The 22,526-nt window shown below is 32.8% G+C and overlaps 1 protein-coding gene across 2 annotated transcripts; it reads left to right on the top strand.

The window, feature by feature from the left end:
* The first annotated feature begins 352 nt into the window (after window positions 1–352).
* On the top strand, window positions 353–21,108 carry LOC135840453 (uncharacterized). Of its 2 annotated transcripts, none has more exons than XM_065357005.1 (4): window positions 353–1,229; window positions 13,647–13,934; window positions 18,823–19,023; window positions 19,395–21,108. In XM_065357005.1, exons 1-4 carry the CDS (start codon window positions 755–757, stop codon window positions 19,757–19,759), a joined length of 1,329 nt encoding a protein of 442 aa, XP_065213077.1. In that variant the 5' UTR covers window positions 353–754; the 3' UTR covers window positions 19,760–21,108. The 2 variants fall into 2 exon arrangements, with proteins under 2 accessions (XP_065213077.1, XP_065213076.1); XM_065357004.1 differs by having other exon boundaries at window positions 355–1,229; window positions 18,823–19,032.
* Window positions 21,109–22,526: the final 1,418 nt, after the last annotated feature.

Here is a 22,526-nt window from a genome sequence, read left to right as displayed (position 1 = left end):
AACTGCTCGACCCGGCTTTAAACCGCTTCCAATTGATTCAGAAGGTGTTTGAAAAGATTGTGTTTGTGAAAATTAAGGTACACGTACCAATCCGCAACTTCTTTGCTCAATTAAGCAATTTTTTTGCAGTTGTTCTAAATTTGATTTTTTTTAATTCCCCAAAGCTCAAAAAATGATTTTTAAAACCTAAAACATTGGCTGATGAGCTCTTTTAATGCATAGCTTTGTTGATGTTTAAACGCTTATGTAGGTAGGTACATAATATTATGTTTTTCCATCCAAAATGATAATCTCAAAAATATCAATACATAAATTGAAAAAATGTCAACAAAGAACTAAGTAAATTTCTTTCATTTTTGAAACACAAAAAAATTGAATCCCAAAAGAAGCAATAATTCCGCCTCAAAAAAGCCTCACTTCCTCGTCTGAAACCGGACCCATACGATAACAAATGAGTATAAAATTGGCGAAAAAATGATTTCACGTACCGGAAAAAAATCCGCAACTTGGGCAAAGTGCGGGATTGCGGGCGTTGATGGTTTTGCTTTTACACGAGCGTGTGTATGTATAGAGTATCGGAGGCAAGGCGGACGCTTGGTTACATCGGATCGTTTAACGTCGAGCTGAATCACCTCCCACTCACGTCGGCGACTTAAACTCCGGTAAAGAACAATTTGGTAAATTCGTTTCATGTAGTTACCATTGACCGAATTACATTGATAAAAGCGCCTTTACACTTGAATCATATTTCACTATGGCGAGACCGACGGCCAAGGACACTTCGAACATGGCATTTTCGCGTCCGTTGTTTTATATTTTATTCGCGATTATAACGCGTATTTGTGTATCGTATGCCGAAGATGTGGCGAATAATAATAATACGCAGCAAACGTTAGATTTAAATCAAAACCAAAGTGTACCTTTTTTAAGTAGTAATTCTAATGTTAATAGTAGTGAACCAATAATACCAGTGTTTTCGGTTAAAAATATAACCACTAAATTGTTTCCGGAAAGATATGCGCGTTTTTTGAGTATTTCGCAAGGCCATTACGCGCCTTTGAAGAGCATCGAGGATAACGAAATCGACGATAAAAATGACGCCGTGTCGCAGGAAGGCGATCCGATGGTGCCTTTGTACGAAATTTATAAAGATTGTTTGTTTCGGTTATCGTTTAAGTGTGTTCAACAAAAAATATTGGTAGCTTTGGATCAGTTTAGTAGAATGAAAAGTGAGTTTTTTAAAATGTTTATTCAGTATGGTGTAATATGGTGATTGGTGATTGGTGAGGTGTCAAATCTCGATTAAGGGGGGCTCTAAATGTTGGCCAAAATATGTTACTTTTTTCGTGCAGAAGAGTGGTTGGATTTTAGCCCCTTCGATCAAAATTTATGAGTTTGCCTTGTATGATAATTTCAAGCTGTATAAAAAATTTGAAAGAAAATTTTCAATTTGTGAGGTTAATGACCTTTCAAGCACAAATTTTGACTATTTTAAACGCATAAAACGCAATGAATGTTTCTGTAGGCACTCCTCATTCTTTTTTAGAACACCATTGGTCTAAGTATTGATTCATTATTTATTCTTATTCGATCAAATGAAATTTTTCAAACACCCAACACAGAGCCTTCAAAAATGACGGATTTTTTAAACAAACATTAACTAAACGTTGTTGGGCGATTAATTCGTAGGTATCGTGAAATATAAGATGCGTTGAAACGCACGATTTATGATTTATCTGCGTGATCCGTAGATCATATCAATGGGAAGTAGGTGGTATAGGTAGCATAACTAGCTATACATTGTTTGAAAAATAACGAGTTTGTTTCTCTGTACACTTATCTCGTCGTTTATCTGTAAGATTGCCTGTTTAGTGATGGGAATGATAAGTGACTAGGTGTAGGTAGATATTACATGCAGCGTTATTTTCATGTATCAGATCTTGGGGACAGATTCGTTCTTTATTGACCATTTTCTTGATAAAACAAAAAATTCGAAAAAATTGCAACAAATGATACCTAATTTAATTATTTTTTTTCTAATAACAAAAATGAAATATACCTACAACTTGAAAAAGAATCGACTTGAAAATTAAAGACAGAAAAATTAAAATCAATAGGTACTTACTGATTCGTGATCAAATCTTCAAATAACTGAAGAGGTAAAAAATGCTCACATTTTTCAAATAAGTATGATTTTTTGGGACAACACTAACTCATTTTGATGTTAATTTGTTTTGAGTTTAATTAGATAGTGAAAAACAATCTTTGGAACAATATAGGTAGGTACCTACTAAATTTAATTTTTTTTAACGGTTGCTTTCATCACAACTGAAGCGAAAATTAAACGCAGTTCTTTATTCAAGGTTCAAATTCAGATATCGTAGTCTATACTCTATAATAAAAGTCTGCGATGCACAACAAGGGGATGTTTTTGATTTTGAGGCCAATATAAGAAACGATAAAGTGAAAAAATCATGGTTGTTCAGGTCCACAAAATTTTGATTTTTGTAGAAATATTCAGAATATCTTTTGAAAAATGTCGAGAAAGTTTGAAGGTGATGGAGGGAGCTTTCAAAAACCGAAATGGGCCAGGAACAAATATCATTTGATTCATCTTCCCCTAAAAAATTTATTCTGGGAAAAATCGTTGAATTTCAATTTTTTTTCAATGAACTCAAAAGTCAAAACTGCTTTGTTTTAATAAACTAAAATTGAAAATTTTCGATGAATTTTAAAATTTTACCTGTTGTATGATCATAAATTCATAGTTTATCTCAAGCCCTTGATTTTTAGGACCCTCCAGGAAATCTAGGTCCGGAGCAGATTGCTATCTGCGCCCTCTCGGTCCTCTGCAATATTATTAAATTACTAATACGAGTAAATCTAGGTAAATAAAAATTTTATTTAATTAAAATAACATAAAATAAAATCATCTAAAATCCAAATAAACATTTTTAAAAAAATTTAGGGAACATTATTAGCAGAATTTAAACTATGAAAAATTAATAGATACTTATTTACAAAAAAAAAATTAAAAAATTAATTATGTTTTTATAAATTAATGGTGCTCTTGTTCTGCTCGTAATTTTTCCTTCGTAGGATTAATTAATTTCGAAGCAAATTTCGTATCGATAAGTAATTTTGAAAATTCGTTATTCGAATTTCCACCAGCAACTTTCAAAAATTGTCTATGATAATTTTTTCATTTTTTTTTTTTTTTTTAATGTAAAGAAGAAAAAATTACAAACTTTTCTGAAAAAGGAAAATTAACCATTTTTTAAACCAATGAGTAGATTTTAGAAAATGAAAGTGTCACTCCCACTGTCCTTATGTTGGCTACGAGTCTGAAAGTATGGGAGGCAGTATCAGTACCTAATCTTAATAAAATTTTCAAAAAACCAATAGAGTGGCCAATGGGAGGGGTAAAAAAGCAATACCTTTTTTTTGTCTTTTGAATTAATTTTTTCAAAAAACTTTTGCTCTTGCTTCGCTCAAGCAGTAATTTCATTTTCATTTTCATGAAGTGATTTTTCAAGTAGGTATAGTATTAATACAATCTTTTTAGAAAACTATTTCAAATTTTCAACATTTTTATGCCTGTAAATCATATTGCTTTGCTCTCCGTTTAAGAAACCCTACCTCTGCTATTGAACCAAACTAATAATTTTTTCAAATTTTATAACCGATTTTTCTGACAATTTAAATTGGAAATTTGGAGAAAAAAATTACTGAGTGGAAGGAAATGAGTAGAAGTATGAAAATTGAAAGTGCTTCATAACCCCCCCCCCCGTCCAAAAAGCTAAAAATCTCAAACAATTGGTAATAATCGTGCAATTACAAACACAACCTCCCCCTCCCAAAAAAAAGGTTAAATTTTTAATACTTTCTTAATATTGTGAATAAATGAGAAATTTCGTGAAAATGAGGAGTAAAAAAAATGACAATTACAAAAAGCTTAAATGTCAAACTTCATGAATCCATTAACGACTTTCGAAAACAGATATTTTTAACGAAATTTGATTTTCGAAGAGCACATAATTAGATTAATTTTTCAAAGTGGCTGAATTCTGCACATCTCTGGAAAAAACTTTAATGTGTTTTTCGACTGTTTTTGGCGTTTGAAACATTAAAATTTGATTCATATAGGTAAAACTTTTTGACCAATTTTGATGAAAATTTCAGGAGTGGAAGAAGAAAATTGGCTAATTCGTTGTTCAAGAATTATTATCAAAAAATTAGAAAACAATATGTCTTCTCATAAAAATCAGTTTTTTGAACAAATTAATGACACCATAAACAATTTTTATAAATATAAATTGTAAAAAATTGAATTTTACGTTGCTATGAGCGAAGCATTGTTTACCTATTTCTGAGTAACTTTGTTTTTACTCATTTTTTTTTCTTTTTTCTATGTACATACTTACTTGCTCACAAATTTATTTCAAGTTGATGATTTTTGAACCACTGTAAAACTTATCCACCTATCTACTTTTCGCCCGAATTCAAAAATACGAGTATTGGTAGGTGCCACAAGATCTTCCTATTTTCCTCTTTTTTCTGTGAAATTTTTGTCGAAATTGGTTGAACGGTTCCGGACAGAAATGGAATCTCGAAGTAGGTAGGTATAGGTACGTGAGTCAAAAAGTGAAAGGAAACAAACGAGTATAATTTTTCACAGGAATGCATAAAATTAAATCATTTTGGAAAATTAACTAATGCAGTGTCTGTGTCTCCAGAAATAAAATCTCGGTTTAAAAAAAATAGAGGTTATTTGGGAATACTTGTAGGTAACTTATTTGTTTTAGGAGGGAGAATGAGGCAACTCGTCTCAGCTCTAATTTTGACGCGGAGAGCCCAAAAAATGGAAAATCTGGGAGCTATTGATCAAATGAATATTGAACTTGGAAAATTTATTGAAAAATTTCAATTTAAATAAACAATATTTACCCCTCCAGGGGGAAATGATTGGTTCTGAAAAGGCCTGAACTGATTTAATTAAGTCTACAAAATATATGTCTTTGTATCTGATCAGAATCAATCAGGTCTTTCATCAGGTCTGATTTGATCTAATTCGACTAGAATTCTAATCTGGCCGGATCTGGTGAGGTCAGGTCACATGAGATTTATGGAATGTCCAAATCTAATCACATCCAATCATCCCCCCTCCCCGGGTAACGAATAACGATTGATTGAATGAAATACCTAATTTTTCCATGAGATAGTTTTTATTAGCAGGTGGAGGGTGAAAAGCTCTCTTTCATGCCGCATTTTGGCTCTCGTCAATTTTCCCAAGCATGGGTAAGCCTGTGGAGTTGAATACTTATTCAAAATTTTACATCCTCGACCCTTATAAATGTTACGAAAGTTGTCCAAGTACTCATCAGAAAGTACCACCCATCAATTTTTTTCAGTTCTCCTCACCTAAAGTTTTCAGCAAGCAAAGTATGATTATCTTTATTGAGGTTTTCTAGCTGATTTTTTTTTTGCAAAAGTCCCAACTTATTGTCTTGAAGCTTATTCTGATAAACTTCAGAACTAAAAGTAGGTACTTACAGCAAACCAATAAAAAAACTTCAAAAACTGCAAATTCAACGACCCATAAGTCAACGAAAAAATCGACTCGGTAATTAATTCAAAAAAATATGAGAGAACAGACCCTAAAACCTTATGGCACGAATCGTTCTAAATACCTGTAGGTACTTATTATCAAAAATTAGCATATAAGTACCTAACTACTTACCAATAATTCGAGATGAACTTTATTTTTTTGACTTGATAATTTTTGAATAAATTTTTGCCAAATAATGCTTTTTGCGAATTAATCCATTCGTCTCACAGAGCGGAAGATGGGATGTTCCGGGTACCAAACGAACCGTTTAATTACCATTCATACCTACCTATAGGATACGTAGGTATGCAAAATATCTCCTCAGTTAATTATCGCAATACACCGTCAACGACGAACAATTAGTCGGCGCATAGTTCCAAAAAATTTAGATCATCGAGGTCGCTTTCAAGATCCTTGAACATGATCCTTGTTCGGTGCAAAACAGAGCACTTCTATTTCAATTCTAATGGACAATGAAAGCCTAAAAAAAATGCAGCAGATAAGCAGCCTTCTTTCTATGTACCATCTACTAATAAAGCTCGTCTAGATATTAACCAATCGTCGCATCGCCGGCCGGCGAAATAAGCAGATAATTGCATCAAAACTCGTTGACCAAATCCAACTCGCACACTTTCCACGTTCGAATTATTCTCATAACATATAAAATTATTATGCATGCCGAAAAAAAAAAACGAGAAGGTAATTAAAATACGCGATAATTTAGCTGAATACCATACCTAGACATCGCGAATAGGCCATATGCATACCTACGGTCCATTACGGGGCTAATGTATGAAAATGTATTAAAATTAGTTGCATTTTCAGACAAATTATAAAACACGGCTGTCATTAATCTGCGACTATTACGAAGATAATATACTATCAGTTTCACTCTTATTAGATAAGTTAGTAGCGTGTGACTTGCCGGTAGAAGTAAAAAAAAAAAAAAAAAACGACTATTCTCGTAATAATAAACTAATTCTTATAGATTTTAAACGCTTGGCACTTTCGCACCTGCGTTTCGAGTTTCTGAATTCTGTGTATAAATTTTAAATTACTCGCGTTTCGAATTAGTAAATTCGCCTTACGGAGTGATTTTCGATTCGAGAGTTGTAAATGTCCTCAGCAGTCTATATTTTGCTAAGTACTCGATAGGTACTGTAATATTCATTTGCATCTTATTGCCAATGCGCAATATTCCCAGATTGGTAGATACCCGTTTTTATGATCATGATACGATCATCATTTTACCGTATACTGTTGTACCACGTCTCTCATTCATCTTCTTCTAGGTAGGTATCTTTTCTGGTCGCGAGACCACGACGAAAAAGAATCGCAGTACACATTATGTCGAATTCGTTTTAATATACGTAGGTATAGGTACATTTTACAGCATACTCGTATCTCTCTTCTTGTCTGGCTGATGCTGTGAATAGGCTATACGAGTAGGTACGGTTTTTAATATGGTACGGTACACGTCTTCCTATGAATCATAGTGTACACGTTCGTTGGTCTCTTCATCTGCCATTAAGTTACATTAAACGAAAGTAAAGCTTCGATCATGACGATGCGTATTCCTATTCTGGATCGTGCACTATTGTTAGAAAGAAAGGTGCACTCTTTTTCTTCATCTTTATTTACGTTTGTTCCCATTGAAGTAGTTCATGAAAGTGTATTGATAAAGTGTTTCTGATTATTGTATTTCATTTCGTTATTCGGTTAACCATATCTTTTTTTTTTTCTAAATGGGATAACCTTTTTTTTTTCATACGAGTGTGTCGTTCTTTTTGAAAGGATATTAAATGTATAGGTAGGTAGTAGGTACTTACTTGCTGCAACGAGATGCGTAATCTGGTCGTTGAAATTTACGCGTAGATCTTTTTGCATTTTTTGTCATCAATTTCAAATCGTAGGGTACTTGAACTTGATAACTTATTAAAATGAGAGCTGGAAAAAAATTAGCATATGACCTATATAATATGTAAATGGGCCTCTCTCGTTAAGATCTGCTGAATTAATTACGAAGATTGCCTATTTCTCGGGCTCGAGGAGCTGGAAGCTATCTATCAAATTTGCAAAATGACCTTTTTGCATTTTTTTTTCATCTCCCTTCAAAATTTATGGTTTTTATGGGGGAGGGAATTCCCTGAAAATTGTAGGCTGCCAATTTCAAATTGCCTAGATCGTGTTGGCAAGCCCTCATATATGTTGAAAGAAATAAAAAACAGTTTAATTTACCCAAAAACTTCCTATATTTTTTGTGTGAGAATGCTTCAAAATAGGCAAGTTTTCAAATTTTCGAGAAAACCCCCACTTCCCTTTCCTGAGCTATTTTGGTGCCCTTATGAGCTCCCGAAAATTGGAAAAAACCCAAGAAAAATGGAATAGACCTATACCTACAGGTAAAAGTTGGTAATTTATTTACATAAAATTTCTCATCACTATATCAGAATCCTTCTATAATATGTACATATGTAAATATACTTAGCACTTTTTAAGCAAAATCTGCATCGAATCCCCAAACAATGTTGGTGGAAAAATCAAAAACATTAGTGGGGACCGAGGGAGGATTTTTCTGGAATGGGGATTTGAATACCTAATAATGATTCTGACTAGAAATGAGAAATTTTCAAAAATATACTTACAGACTTTCATCAACCTATTACACTTTTTTCTGAATTTTTCTAGAGACAGGGGAGATTTTTTTCTTGAATAGGTAATCATTACTTGGAGGAATTTGTGGGGCGAAAATGGAACATTTTTGGATTAATTTCTTCTCTTTTTTTTTACTGAAATTGATTATAACACGTTTCACTAAGTCTAAATTATATTAAAAAAGCTCTACACATTCGAATTAAGAAAATACCTATATTCTACAGTACAGTGGTGTAAGTAGGATTGCTTTACCTACTCCTGTGTCAACAATCACTTTGCCCTCGTCCCCAAAAGCCGAATTACTGAAGGCGGAGGACCTGAGACTCGAGCACTAAACTTACGTAGGAGTGACTGGCCCTATTAATCTCTGACGATCAGACCTACACTGTGAAGCGTGAATCAACAAGTGAAGTTTAATTCCTTCTTGACTTGGCTGATAGCCTCGAGTTTAGAAGGAATTGAGCTTTATGAACTTACGAGCTTTTCACATTTGGCCTTAATGCATTGAATAGATCTTTTGTATGTAAAGTACTATGGGATCAATCTAATTGATTGAATCCTACAGAACCTATCCTTACTGATGAAAGATTTACCTATAATATTATCACTGATACTGGGTGACCAAGAATAATGGGTTTTGTAATATTCTGATATGCCAAAAAGGGAAAAAATTTCCCTAATTAAAAACTGGAAAATGAAATAACAATCGAGAAAAAGTGCTTTCGATTCATTGTTTGGATGCAAAATGAAAGATTATTTCGTATTTCATTAATACAATCACTCAAACGCCATTTTTTACATGATTATTTCATTTTGTAATTTTCATAACGGGAATTTTCTCTCCTTTTTGATAACATCGAAATCCCATTATTCTTGGTCACCCGGTAGAAATACGATAAGTATCCCTGTCTAGCCAGTGAATGCATATTGTCCCCTTAGATACAACATGACTATTTATCGCACCTCGGGAGTAATAAGGTCACATCTCAAAAAAAATCGATTTTGATGTTTTTGCATTTTTGGGGTTTGTATGACCCTCCTCATCCAAAAATTACACTTTGAGTTGGGTACATTTTGAGCAATTTTCGTACATACAAAGTGTTAACAAATAGTTTTGATTGTTTTGAATGTTTGTCAGTTAGAAATAGTCACAAGGAGTGCATTTTTTATTGGCTTGTACCAAATGGAAAATTTTTTTTAAATTGATCACTTTTCAGAAAAATGAATTTGCACATATCATGAAATTTTAGTTTTTCGAGAAAAACTCAAAAACTAAGCACTCTAGAAAAAAACTAACGATATTATGTCGATTGGAAATTTAATTCTCTACAACTTTGTTATCATGAAATTTTTTTGTACGCTTCCTTCCGCCTCCACATCAACATTAATGAAAGGTTATAACTCAAAATGTTTTCCAAACATTGAAATATTTCCTCTTTAAGATTTTATTTTTCAAAGTGTTCTTATGCTAAATGAAGGTAGGATACCAGATCTTTAAAATGAGGTGCTATTCATTTCTCACAATTAATTATAAGTTGATAAAAATAATGAATCAAGTTTTAAAAAAAAAGAAAATCACTCTCCTGTAAAATTTCACTTTTTTGAGATGTGACCTTATTACTCCCGAGGTGCGTTATTAGGATGGAATGAGAAAAATGTATTTTGTGTTTTGACAAAAATTGACGAAAAAGTTTACTTTGAGTGGAAGACCACTCACAAAAATATTAAGTCCGCTAGCTGCGCAGGTAGCTGAGCCAAGAGGTCTCTAAGTGCCCATTCTTGAAGGGGAAACATTTTTTTGCCATTTTTTGTTATCTGATGTGACGTGGAAAAGTACCTACCTCGGGCCACCTCCTTTTAAAATTTTGATTTTGAGTTTCTAAGTACATATATATATATATACTGCCCTGACCATGACCATTTTATCAACTTTATATTGTTTTTCCATCATTGAAGGCTGTCCTGGCTGCCACGCTATTTACCATCGTCCATCGTTTCGATCGAATTGTCCAGATTCACTTTTTTAAATGAATTTTTATTTGATCAAAATGAACACGAAAAAAGTGTTTATTGTAGATACTTAAGTGTGTATTTCAACTTGCTAATGATGAATCCAACGACGTTAGTTTTTCGTAAAAAGCATTTTAAATGACGGAAAAGTGCTGTAAAGTATAGATATATAGTTAAGAAATCGTAATTTTCTCGATCCACCAATCTTCAATTGTTAAGTATATTCGTAGAATGGAGGAAAGTGATACCGCGAATTTCAATTTCAATATGCCAGGAAGATGTGGAAACTCAAATCGCAACTTTTTAGGAGGGAAGGGGAATCGAGGTACTGCACAGTGTCGTTACTTTGAAGACTTCTAGATCAGCTTTTTGTTCGGCTACAGGACTAAAAAATAGTCTGAATAGTCTCATTTCAATCAAAGTAAACTTTTTCGTCAATTTTCATCAAAATCCAGGACAGGTTTTTTAAGCTTGATCAAAATTAATGTACCTATATTCTTTCTTAAAACAAACTCAAGCTGTTGTTCAACTCAATTACTTTCTCATGCCCAAATTTATTCTCACGTGGTCTAGACACTGGAGAAGCTTCAAAATTCCGGAGAATTCGAAAATCACGCTGAAGGCTCCAGAATAGCCCGAAATTGTAAAATTCGAATGGGCAGGAGGATTCGCAAAATTTTAATTTTTCGATATTTACTGGGATTCGAGTTTCTGGTCTGAACCCCCCATCCTAAATTTCAGCTGTCCGAATCAATTTTTAGATTTTTTTGAAAATGATTGTTTTTCTTTAAATGTGTTATTTTACTCCAAATCGAATTTCACCATTTCATGCCCCTCAGAAGCCTCCTTATTTAGTGCAGTTTCTGAGCAGACACCTCGCGTGCACTTACGAGTATTTTTTGATCAGAATATTTTTAAGGTAAAAAATGTATGTACCTATTGAGTAAAAAATTGTTGGTCAAAAAAACGCACTGGAGGTATGTGGAAATGAGATAAAGAGTATGAATAATTTGTGAAACAGGTCGAAAATGAACCACAGTTCGACATCCGGCTGCTCGCAAAATAATCTCCAAGCCTTCTGGAGAAATTCAAAAATTCCGGAGATATCGAAAATTACGCTGGTGGCTCCAGAATGGTAGGAAATTGGCTTCGAGTCTGATTCTAATTTTTACTGAATAAATAATATATTTTTCTTTGAAAGAGCAAATCCTAAAACTTTATCAACCAAAATTTTAGATGCTAAAGTTGAATTAATCACAAATTTTTGAGAATCTCAAAAAAATCAAAAGTTATTATTATTGTGATAGGTTTTAACTTTTTTTTTTGGATTTGCCTTTCTGGAGCAATTTAAATTTTTTGAAGAAGATTGAAAACATTAAAAATTATAATTTTTGAGATTTCCAATTTACCAAAAAATTAAAATTCAAAAGTCATTTGCTTAAAACGGATTTAAGACTTGCTCTTCCCATCTCTAAATAGTTCCATCGAGTTTATGGTGTATTTGTGGGTCTTTTGGGACGCATTGAGTGATTTCGACGAAAAATATGTTTCTATAAAGGACCCTACAAGTTTGAAATACTGAAATTTAAGACAGAAATTGCAATTTTATTTCCTTCAATGGTAAGATAACAGTCCGCAAATTTTGTCACAAAAGTTTGGAATCATCTGGACTTACTTTTTCTCAACTTTATAACCAAGAAATAAACAAATAAAAACGCTGAAATTTTCCACGCACGGCTGCCAAAAATTACCCTTCCCATTTCTCAAATATTTTTGAGAAAAGAGTCTCAAGCTTTGTAAAGCCTTTGTACAAAAATAGGTCTCCACTTATCCCCCCTTCGGAACTTTCGATGGGTAATTTTGAATTTTTGGATAGATTTCAAAAATTTTCATGCGAGAAATTGGACTAAAAAATTGAGTAAGCAGTGAAAAAAAATGAATTCAAATTGATGATTCTCTTAATTTTTTTAAGACCATGATGTTGATTTCCAAAACCAAAATTTAAATATGCAGATGGAAATAAAAGGCAACATTGATAGAAGTTTTCTAAAAAAATTCCATCAGCTGAAAATTTTCCCGACCCACTAAGAAAAGATATGTTGCCCCAAAACACAGCAATTAATTCCCCCCCCCCTTTTTTGACAACTTCTATATTTCGCAAGGAAAATTTGTATACCACGGATAAAGAGGAATGAAATAAGATCAGAAGTCGTAAAGGTTTTCGATTTCGAGAAGTCTGATTTTAAAATTCAAAAATTCAGAACAAAATATGGTAAAGATTGAAATTTTTGACAGTCAACAAAATTTGAATACATATTTCCAAATACATATGAAAAAATTTCCATTTCATATAAAATTGAAATTCGTAAACTTTGAAAGCAGAATTATCAAGAGAGGCAGGCAACCGATAAATTGTAGGTAAGTATTTAGGAACCACTGGTTGGAGAAGAGGATTTCAAAAAGCAGTTCTCTAAATCAAGATTTGGATTTTTAAGTACCTATAGCGTATAAAACTTCCAATTCATTTTCAAAATACCTACCACCTCATTTCGGGATTTGAATCCAGCAATAAGAACCTACCTAGAGGTAAATGAATTAAACTTTGCCTTCATTCAAAACCAAAACTGCGTCAAATCACCTCGCCGAGCATAAATAACTCACCCGTCAACGTCGCGTTTTCTCCCAAGTCCCAAATCTAAGTAGAACCAGCAGTTGTCAGTTCTATACTCACGACGACTCCAACAACTGCCAATTCCACATCGCAGAACAAAACGCATACGAAAAAGGTTATTAATTCTGCATCACGTCATTAAAAAATGATATAGCACCGAAATACTACCATAGCTTGTCCATTGCTAACCTAATTTTCGCATCGCATTAGTCGTCGAAACCAAAACTGCGAAAGCGAAAGCACCGTGTAAAGAAAAATGACCCGAGACCTTGCCTTTTCTCTTCTCTTTTTTTTTGCCCACGAATGACGCGAATACGAGAATTTGACGATATTAATTTTCACCATCCAGACAGAGGTGGCAGTTGTACAGAGAGTCAGACTACACAGAGCTATCAGCAATGTGAAAAATAGACGTTTGATCGAGTAAACAACCATTACAAATAAAAAACTAGGCAACTGGTACGAGTATGACCAATTTATAAATTGTGTATAAAACAATAATACGAATATGAAAAGTCGTCAAGCGGTTGGGCCCAGCCTGGCCGTTGCTGTAATCACACTCTTGTTAATAGACGAGGTGCATGTTTCTGGTTAATACATACAACTGTGTACTTGTTGTAGCTGTGGCATTGGCATCGATGCAATTATTAATTTATTAGCCGGAGATAACTAAGTTTTTTAACGATTTATTTTTTTCCGCAGGTATCAATTTACTCGGCGATTTGCTGTCGATTGTGCGAACGAAACGGGAACTTGGTCCGGTGATTAGAGAATCCGAGCTGGAGGCTCGTCTGAATCCAGACGATGCTACGAATTCGTTATCAGCTTTGCTGGAATATAATTTAGAACGTTTCTTGCAACAGCATGTGTTGAGGGTGACGTTACCAGCTGGAATGACTGCATCGGTTACCAGTAATGCTAGAAGTTTTCCAGGCGGCTCAATAGGCAATACCATCGATATCAATATTACCAGAGCATTGGAAGAAATGGGTAATATTAACATTTTTGAAAGATATTATTCGCATGGTTATGTTTAGTCTACGGTCCAGCCGGCAAAAAGTGTAATTAGTTGGCTGGAATTTCTGCAGCACAAAAAATTTAGTTGACGTTTTGTAGAAATGAGTTCAAAATGTCAGAAAAGACTTTATTTTGTAGAGGAGGGAGTGAGAGCTTGAGTAGCTCGAGCCCAGAAATGTCATGCGATCTATAAAAATTTTCTATAAGTTCAAGAGAAAATCAGAAATTTTCACTAAAACTTTGTTTCAGCACTTTTGAAGAATTTTGAGCTTAAAATTAGCTTCCATTGGCTACAGTCAATGATTTTTCTAAAGTTTAAAAAACGGTATCATGGCGTTAAAATTTTAGCTGAAAATCAAAATTCTCTACGGTGACTTTCTTTGAGCACTTTTAAATAATTTTGAGCTCAAACGTTGATTCTCGAAAAAGTACTAGTGACCTATCAAAATGTGTTGCTTATAATATTTCAGGAGAGAATCAAAAAGTTCTGTCAAAACTTTTTTGAACTCAAAATTGACTCAAGTCATGAGTCATGATCGTATGAATTTTTGAAAGATTTAAGAAAAATGTAAATATCTCATCGAACATTTTTTTTGAGCACTTTAAAATGATTTTGAGCTCAAAATTGGCTCTTGATCTTCTGAATTTTGAGCAAAAACTGGCTCATGAGATCCTAGATTTTTGAAAAATGTGCCATGTAATCAATGGATTAAAATTTCTCATAGAATTCGAGTATTTCGACAAAAATGTTTTTTGAGCATTTTTTTTGAAAAGTTTTCAGCGTAAAATTAGTCATAATTTTTAAAATTTCTAAAAAAAAAAAAAAAACGTAATGTGACCTATTAAAGTAGACTAAAATCTTACAAGGAATTCAAATAGAACGAACTTTTTTTGAACATTTTTGAGGAATCTTGAGTTTTAGACTAGGTCATGATTTTTGGGATTATTGAAAAAGTATCGTCAATTTTTTTTTGTGTTCTTAAAAAAATTGTTAGCCCAAAAACTCAGTAAATTTTTCTGGTGATTATGTGACATTAAAAAGAAAGTCCAGTGAAATAATCTTTATAATATTTTTATAACGTCTCTTAAGAATTTCAAATGTTATTGTGGACTTGGTTAGAATGTTGTATTAAATTTTGATAAGGTTCCAAAGCATTTTAAATAATTGACGAGTAGGTAATTCTCGTGTAATTTAAATCTATTCTGATAGGTTGCATTCTCCGATAGTTTTCAAAAATCAACCTATAATGATACGATATTTTTAAAAAATAAGTTTACTCAAAATTGGTAACAATTTCTGATTTGTTCTTAAACTTGTAACACTTTTTGATAGATCACGTGGCAATTTTTCAAAAAAATCTCAAAAGGGCCCAAACAAAGTTTTGATAGAGATTTTTCATTTTCTACCTTAATTTTAACCCATTTGGTATTTTGATCAATCGCATGACACCTTTATCAAAAATTCAGAAAACCACGAACCAATTTGGTTTTCAAATTCTTCAAAAGTATTCAAAAGCATTTTCGTCAGAATATTTAAATTTTTCTCATACTTTTAACCCTCTTCGATAAGACATTATGACACCTTTCTCAAAAATTCAAAACCCTTGAACTAATTTCAAGCTCAAAATCTCTCAAAAGTGCTCAAATACGTTTTTGTCGAAATATTTGAATTTTTTGCATATTTTTAACCTGTTTTGATAGGTTGCATGACCCCCTTTATTCAAAAATTCAGAAAATAATGAGTCAATTTCAACATTAAAATTCTTCAAAAGTGCTGAAAAAAGGTTTGTTGGAGATTTTTTAATTTTATGCCAAAACTTTAATCCATTTTGATTGGTTGCAAGGCAGTTTTTTCAAAATTTTCAAAAATCAAGGCTCATGTTTGGGCTGAAGATTTTTCAAAAATTCTTAAAAAACATGTTTTGTCCAATTACTTTTTTTTTTTTTGCAAAATTTTAATCCGTTTGGATAAGTTTTATGACACTTTATCAAAACTCCCAAAAATCTTGACTCAAGTTTGTGCTCAAAGTTCTTCAAAAGTACTAAAAAAAATTTTGATGAAAATTTTTGTTTTTCTAACGAGATTTTAATCCATTTTTAAAGGTCACATGACACCTTCATTTTCATAATCATGAAATTCCTGACCCACTTTGGAGCTCATGATTTCTGAAAAATTTTCCAACAAAATGTTTGTTGAAATGTTTGATTTGTTTTCTTTTTCGAAATTTAAACTTTTTTTGATATGTCACAAGACACCATTTTTCAAAATTCAGAAAATCACATGAGCCAATTTTCAGAAAAAATTCTTCAATTCACACTGAAATTATAACGCATTTCGATTGGTCACATGACAGTACTTTTTCTGATAATTCTGATTCATGACCCAATTTTGAGTTCAAAATTCACTTTCGTTGAAATATTTGAATTTATCCCGTATGAAAAAAAACTAGTCATCACTACTAAGTACCACTAGTAACTAGTAGTAACCAGTGGTAACTACTCGTTATTGAGTGGTGATTAGTGGTAACTACAAGAAACCAGTCGTCATGACTATTCACCACTAACAGGATGAGTTGTGATTAGTAGTTACCACTGGTTACTACTCATCAGAAAGATGCTGATCAGTAGTGATGACTGGTCAGACTAATGGTAACCACTAATCACAACTAAAAATTTTACAGGTCAAAACTAAAAAATCAAATAATTATTAACAGGATGAAGTACGTGTGACTATTTTTATGGAAAGTGGAAACAGCAATTATTTTGCATAGAAATAATAACTCCAACACTCATTTTGGCGTTTTTGCAATACCTGGTTAGCCATGTTTAATTTAAATAACTTTAAATTTTGAATAGGGAAATTATTTTCCTTTTTTGGAACATTAAAACCTTTTATTCTTGGACACAATTTCAATACTCAGCACCTCAAAAGGAATCATTCACTTTATTCTTTGAAAATTATGAATTATTTCAATTTGGGCCAATTACAAAAAATCAAAAATAAGGAAAGCTCCTTTTTTTTTAGGTATAGATGGTGCAATATCCATTAAAATTTCATCTAGAAGTACGAACATACTAAAAACTTGATTATATATCCGTAGTTTGTATTTTGTAAAATCATCATACTTGGAATTTTCTAAGTCCAGAGTGCTGAAAAGTGCTGAAAAGTGCATATAAATCCTTAAAACACCTAATCTTTCGACTTCCCCAGTAGCCCAGTAGGTTAGATAGGTGACTACCAAACGAGAGGTCCCAGGTTCGAGTCCCACCCCACGTGAAAATTTTTTTGGTTTTTAAAATTTTTGGGGGTTGAATTCTTTGACCTAGAAGGGTCTACTATAAGAAACAATGACTGTACTGCCGTAAAATATATGTTTTAATTGATTTTCAGTTCAAAATATGTACATACTGCAGCAACTACAACTACCACTACCACTGGTTATTAGTGTAGTGGTAGTGGTAGTGGTGTCGAAAATACCACTGGTACTTTTTACCAGTGGTGATGACTGGTTTTTTTTCATACGGGATATCAAAATTTATAACCCATTTTGTTTTGTGGTGTGACACTTTTTCAAAATTTTCAAAAATCATGACTCAAGTTTGGGCTCAAAGTTCTTCAAAAGTACTCAAAAAAATGTTGATAGAACTTTTTGTTTTTCTGACGAGATTTTAATACATTTTTATAGGTCGCATGACAGCTTCATCTTCGGGTATCGTGAAATTCCTAACCCAATTTGGAGCTCGTAATTTCTGAAAAATATTCCAACAAAATCTGTGTCAAAATGTTTGATTATTATTTTTTTTTTTTGAAATTCAAACTTATTTTGATATGTCTCAAGACACCATTTTTCAAAATTCAAAAATCACATGAGCCATTTTTCAGAAAAAATGCTTCAATTCCTACTGAAATTATAACCCATTTTGATAGGTCACATGACAGTACTTTTTCTAATAATTCTGATTCATGAGTCATGATCCAAATTTGTGTTCAAAATTCCTGAAGAATGCTCGAAACTCACTTTCGTTGAAATATTTGAATTTATCACAAAATTTATAACCCATTTTGTTTTGTGATGTAACACTTTTTCAAAATTTCCAAAAATCATGACTCAATTTTGTGTTCAAAAATTCTTCAAAAGTACTCAAAACTGCATTGATGATATTTTTTGGGTTCTGCCAACATTTTCACCCATTTTGATGAGTGGTACGACACCTTTTTAAAAAGTTAAGAAAATGTCGAGCCATTTTTCAGCTCAAAATTCTTCAAACTGCTCAAAACGAGTTTTGAAAAAAGATGATTTCCCGCCAAAAATTTAATCCATTTCTATGGGTCACGTGACGTCTTCTTCAGAAATTCCGAAAATCATAACGTAATTTTGGGATTGAAATGCTTCAAAAATGCTCAAAAAACATTTTAGTTGAAGTATATTTTGGATTTTCTGCAACATTTTAACTTAAAATTTGATAGATTACGTGAAACATTTTCAAATATCCCAAAAATTCATGACTCAAGTTCTTGCTCGAAATTGCTCATGAAAGCTCAAAAACATTTTCCTTCAAATATTTGTTTTTTTCGCAAAATTTTAACCCACATTGACGGATCACAAGGTAATTTTTGAACAATTCTACAACTACTATTCAATTTTGAAAAATGAAGAGGGGGAGGGGTTTGGTCCCTTTCCTACCGAGATACCTATCTGCTGACATTTTAGACCCCCTTATCTACAATTCGCCGAATTTTTCGGCTAAAAAAATTCCATCCAAATAAAATTCGACTTCTCGACGAGCACTTTTTGCCTGTTGGACTCCGGACCACACACGGCGTATTGGATTAATTTGACCCGGTTTGTGTATTTCGCAGGTCGAGGTAAAGGCGACAAGAAGATGAAGAAATTGATGGGCATGATGATGACCGGTTTAATGGGCAAAATGGCGTTCATGGGTCCTATGATGATTCTATTGATAAAACTAAAAGCGTTGAAAGCTCTGATATTGAGCAAAATCGCCTTAATGCTCTCGCTCTTCCAATTACTCAAAGGAGGCGGAAAGAAAGGAGGCGGAGGTGGGCACGGTAAATACTAAAAAAATTCAGCATTCTTGATTATCATGACTCAGTGGCACTATAATTCGCAAAAAAAAATCCTCACATACACACACACACACACGTACCTACTCGTACTACCTAGCAAAAGAACGCGATCGAGCCGACGATAATATAGTAAAAAGTATACATGGTATTTAAAATAAAAAGAAGGACAAATGCGTAAATAAAGTACAGGGGCAATAAATAAAGGGTAAAACGCGCATGCGCATCAGACTATTAAGTCGTCGCCACCGACCGCCGAATTTCTCCCGCTTGGCCACTGACTCTGTTATAAGAATATAATCGCTGTGTAGGAGGCAAATTTATTATATTTCCGATATGTTTTACAGGTAAAGAGGTGATAATTGTCCATGACGCGCATGGAGGCGGAGGTGGTCATGATAGTTATGGTGGAAGCAGTGGGTGGGCATCAGGTGGTGGCGGCGGTGGATGGTCTGGTGGCGGCGGCGGCGGCTCAGCATGGTTAGCTCAGGGAGACAGTTACAGCAGCGGAGCCCATACAGGAGGTGGCGATGCCACCTACGCTGGTTCTGATGCCTACGCCACCGGTGGCAACGCAGCCGCTGCTGCTGGCGGTGGCGGATGGGCCGGAGGTGGCGGAGGCGGTGGCGGTGGCAACGGATGGGGCCGCCGATCCGCCACTGATCCACATTGGGTCGCTTACAAAGCATACGTGCCGCCGGGAGAAGAATAACCACCTTGATACGCCGCATTTTTTTTCTTTGGAATACCTACATAACTCTTGTGTACTTCGAAATGGGAAATGATTGCGCATGGAAATGCGCTGGAATTTGTACAACCGCGATGCTCACTCAGCAGTCAATGTCAACTGAAAAGTCTACCATCAGCGTACAATTTTCTCGAATGTACTTTCTTTTTTACACGTCGTGATATCAAAATATAATTAGATAATTATATCGCCTTTTAAAAATACTTGTAGTATTTTTTTTTTGTTGGTTTTTACGTATTTTTCCTCTTTATTTATTTATTTATTTATTTAATTTATTACTTATTTATTTATTTATCGTTTATATTTTCCTTCTTTCATTTTTTTTTTTTTTGTTACTATCCTTTTATCCCCCCGAGTTTTATCGCGCTCAACTTTCAAATCGAACTAGTCATATTCGAAAGAAATCTTTTACTTTTCCATTCGCGCAATCAGAGTAAAATTTTACATCCATGGCGAAGAAATATATGACTAGCTTGTTCGTACTTCGTAGCCCATCCAAAAATGCTTCCTTTTTGCCCAATCGAGTCAAATGTTTGCCATAAAAAAAAAGTACCTACCTTCGTTTTTAACTAAAAATAATCATGGACTAGAATGATTCTTATTATTATTATGTTGAAGATTATTTCATTCGAATAAAAAACATCCCACGTGAAAAACAATTGTATGTAAATATTTAATTATAATATTGTTGTTATATTTATAATATGAAATATTTTCATGTGTACTGTATTTATTTATACGAAATGGTTCAATCAATTGCGAATTGTTCATATTTTAGTACCTAATAATCACAATCACTATGTCACAAATTTTTTTCATCTTAGTAAATTTCTTCGAGGTTTTTTCTCCAAATTACATTTATAAAATTGAAAAGTACCTACTCCGAAATAACAGATTCAAAAATATGAAATATGACAAATCGCAAAAACCATTATCGAATTTTATTTTTTATACGTATTTTATACGAGTATATTTTCTTTTTTTTTATTTATTTGTTTTGTTCATTTATATGATTTACTTATTTATTGTTTTTTTTTTGTGTAGTAGATACATATTTATTTATTTATTTTCAAACTACCTTAACTTTTCACTTCCCTTTTTCCAATTATAATACGATACACTTGATAACTTTACAAAATAAGAGCTAACCCCAGTGTGCCGTAGTCGCAGAAAAATAATGTAAATAAATAGATTATATCTCGTTGAAATATTTTAAAGCAGTTTTTGTAGTGAACGAATGCTTTATTTTTCAAGCATTCGTACAGCATTTAAAATTATCGTTGTAAAAATAAAATTATTTTCTTTATAATTTATTTTTTTATTTTATTTTTGCTGTGTGTACTCACTGAGAAAGCTTGGGCCAATCTAGTTCCAGTTTTCGAAATTTGAATCTCTGAAAGGTAATGCTGTTCAAATTTGAAAAATTTCTGAACCAGCAAAATCATCTTCCCACATCAAGAATGTTTGAGAGCTCATAGGAGCCCAAAAGCATGAAAAAATGTGCCCAAAACAGGAAAAAAGAATATTTCGGGATATACATGTTTTACCGTTAAAGTCAGAATTGGAAAAAAAACAAAAAAAACGTTTTTTTTTTGTTTTAAACAGTTTTTGTTTTAAACAAATGTTAAAAACAGTTCCATCGATTCGTTGTTTAAAACAGTGTTTAAAACAAAATTTTGAATAAATAAGCAAAATGAATAGGTAGTCAAAACTCAAATCTCAAAAGTCTTACTTTTGTTGTTTAAATTTTATTCATCATGTAATGTTCTTTCTGCTAACAATTGAAATTTCTGTTCATCATTTTTATATTGGTTATCAAATGATTTTTAAATGTGACCGTGATTGTAAAAAATTGGGAAATTCATGAGAAAAAGTTTTTTTTCCATTTCAAAAAAAACATTGTTTAAAACGTTTTAAACACTTTCCTTGTTTTAAACACTTCAATTTTTTTGGCCTGTTTAAAGCACTGTTTTAAACACTGTTTTAAACATGTCTGTTTTTTTTTTGCCAACCCTGGTTTAGTTAAAGTATTTACTCCAAGTAATGTATGAAATAACTAGTTATTTCATACATTAACGAAAAAGTATTTAATTCAAGTAAATTGTTCACAGTTCACCTAATCTAGTTATTCCATGAAATAGCTAGGTGTGATCAGTTAAATCATGAAATGAGCTGTTAAAAATTATTTTATTACAAAAATATGGTTTTGAGCATGATAAAAAATATTGGTGACAAAAAAAGCTTCCAAAAATTGAAAAAAAAATATTTATTACATCACGTGTTGCTTGCATGGCATTTTGAGTTGCACTTCATTCAATTTTTCACATATTGGCAACGTTTATTTTTTCAACTTTTTCAACGGATACGTTAAAATAAGAGTACAATAGGGGTAAAATGGGTCAACTTCACCAGTCAAAACTTTTTTTCATGTTTTAAATGAAAAATCGCATTTTTTCGCAAACTTTCAATTTTTTTAAATCGACTTTATTACGACATAATGCCATCCCATTTTTTTAATATGTTGTTCAGCATACAAAGTTGTTCATCATATATATATTTTTTTCAGAATTTCTGAGAAAAAGGGCTACAGGGCTGCGATTTGTGCCATTGGTCATCCCTTCGAAAATACGTATGCAAACCACGTTGAAAATATGTTAATAGATTTGCATAACTAGTTCGCCGCAAATACAGCAAAATTCTCAACAAGGAATTTTTTACAACTTTTCTACTC

The sequence above is a fragment of the Planococcus citri genome, chromosome 3, assembly GCF_950023065.1.
Source record: "Planococcus citri chromosome 3, ihPlaCitr1.1, whole genome shotgun sequence".
Lineage (NCBI taxonomy): Eukaryota > Metazoa > Arthropoda > Insecta > Hemiptera > Pseudococcidae > Planococcus > Planococcus citri.
The sequence above is the reverse complement of the archived record's forward strand: the minus strand, read 5'-3'. Positions and strand labels throughout refer to the sequence as shown.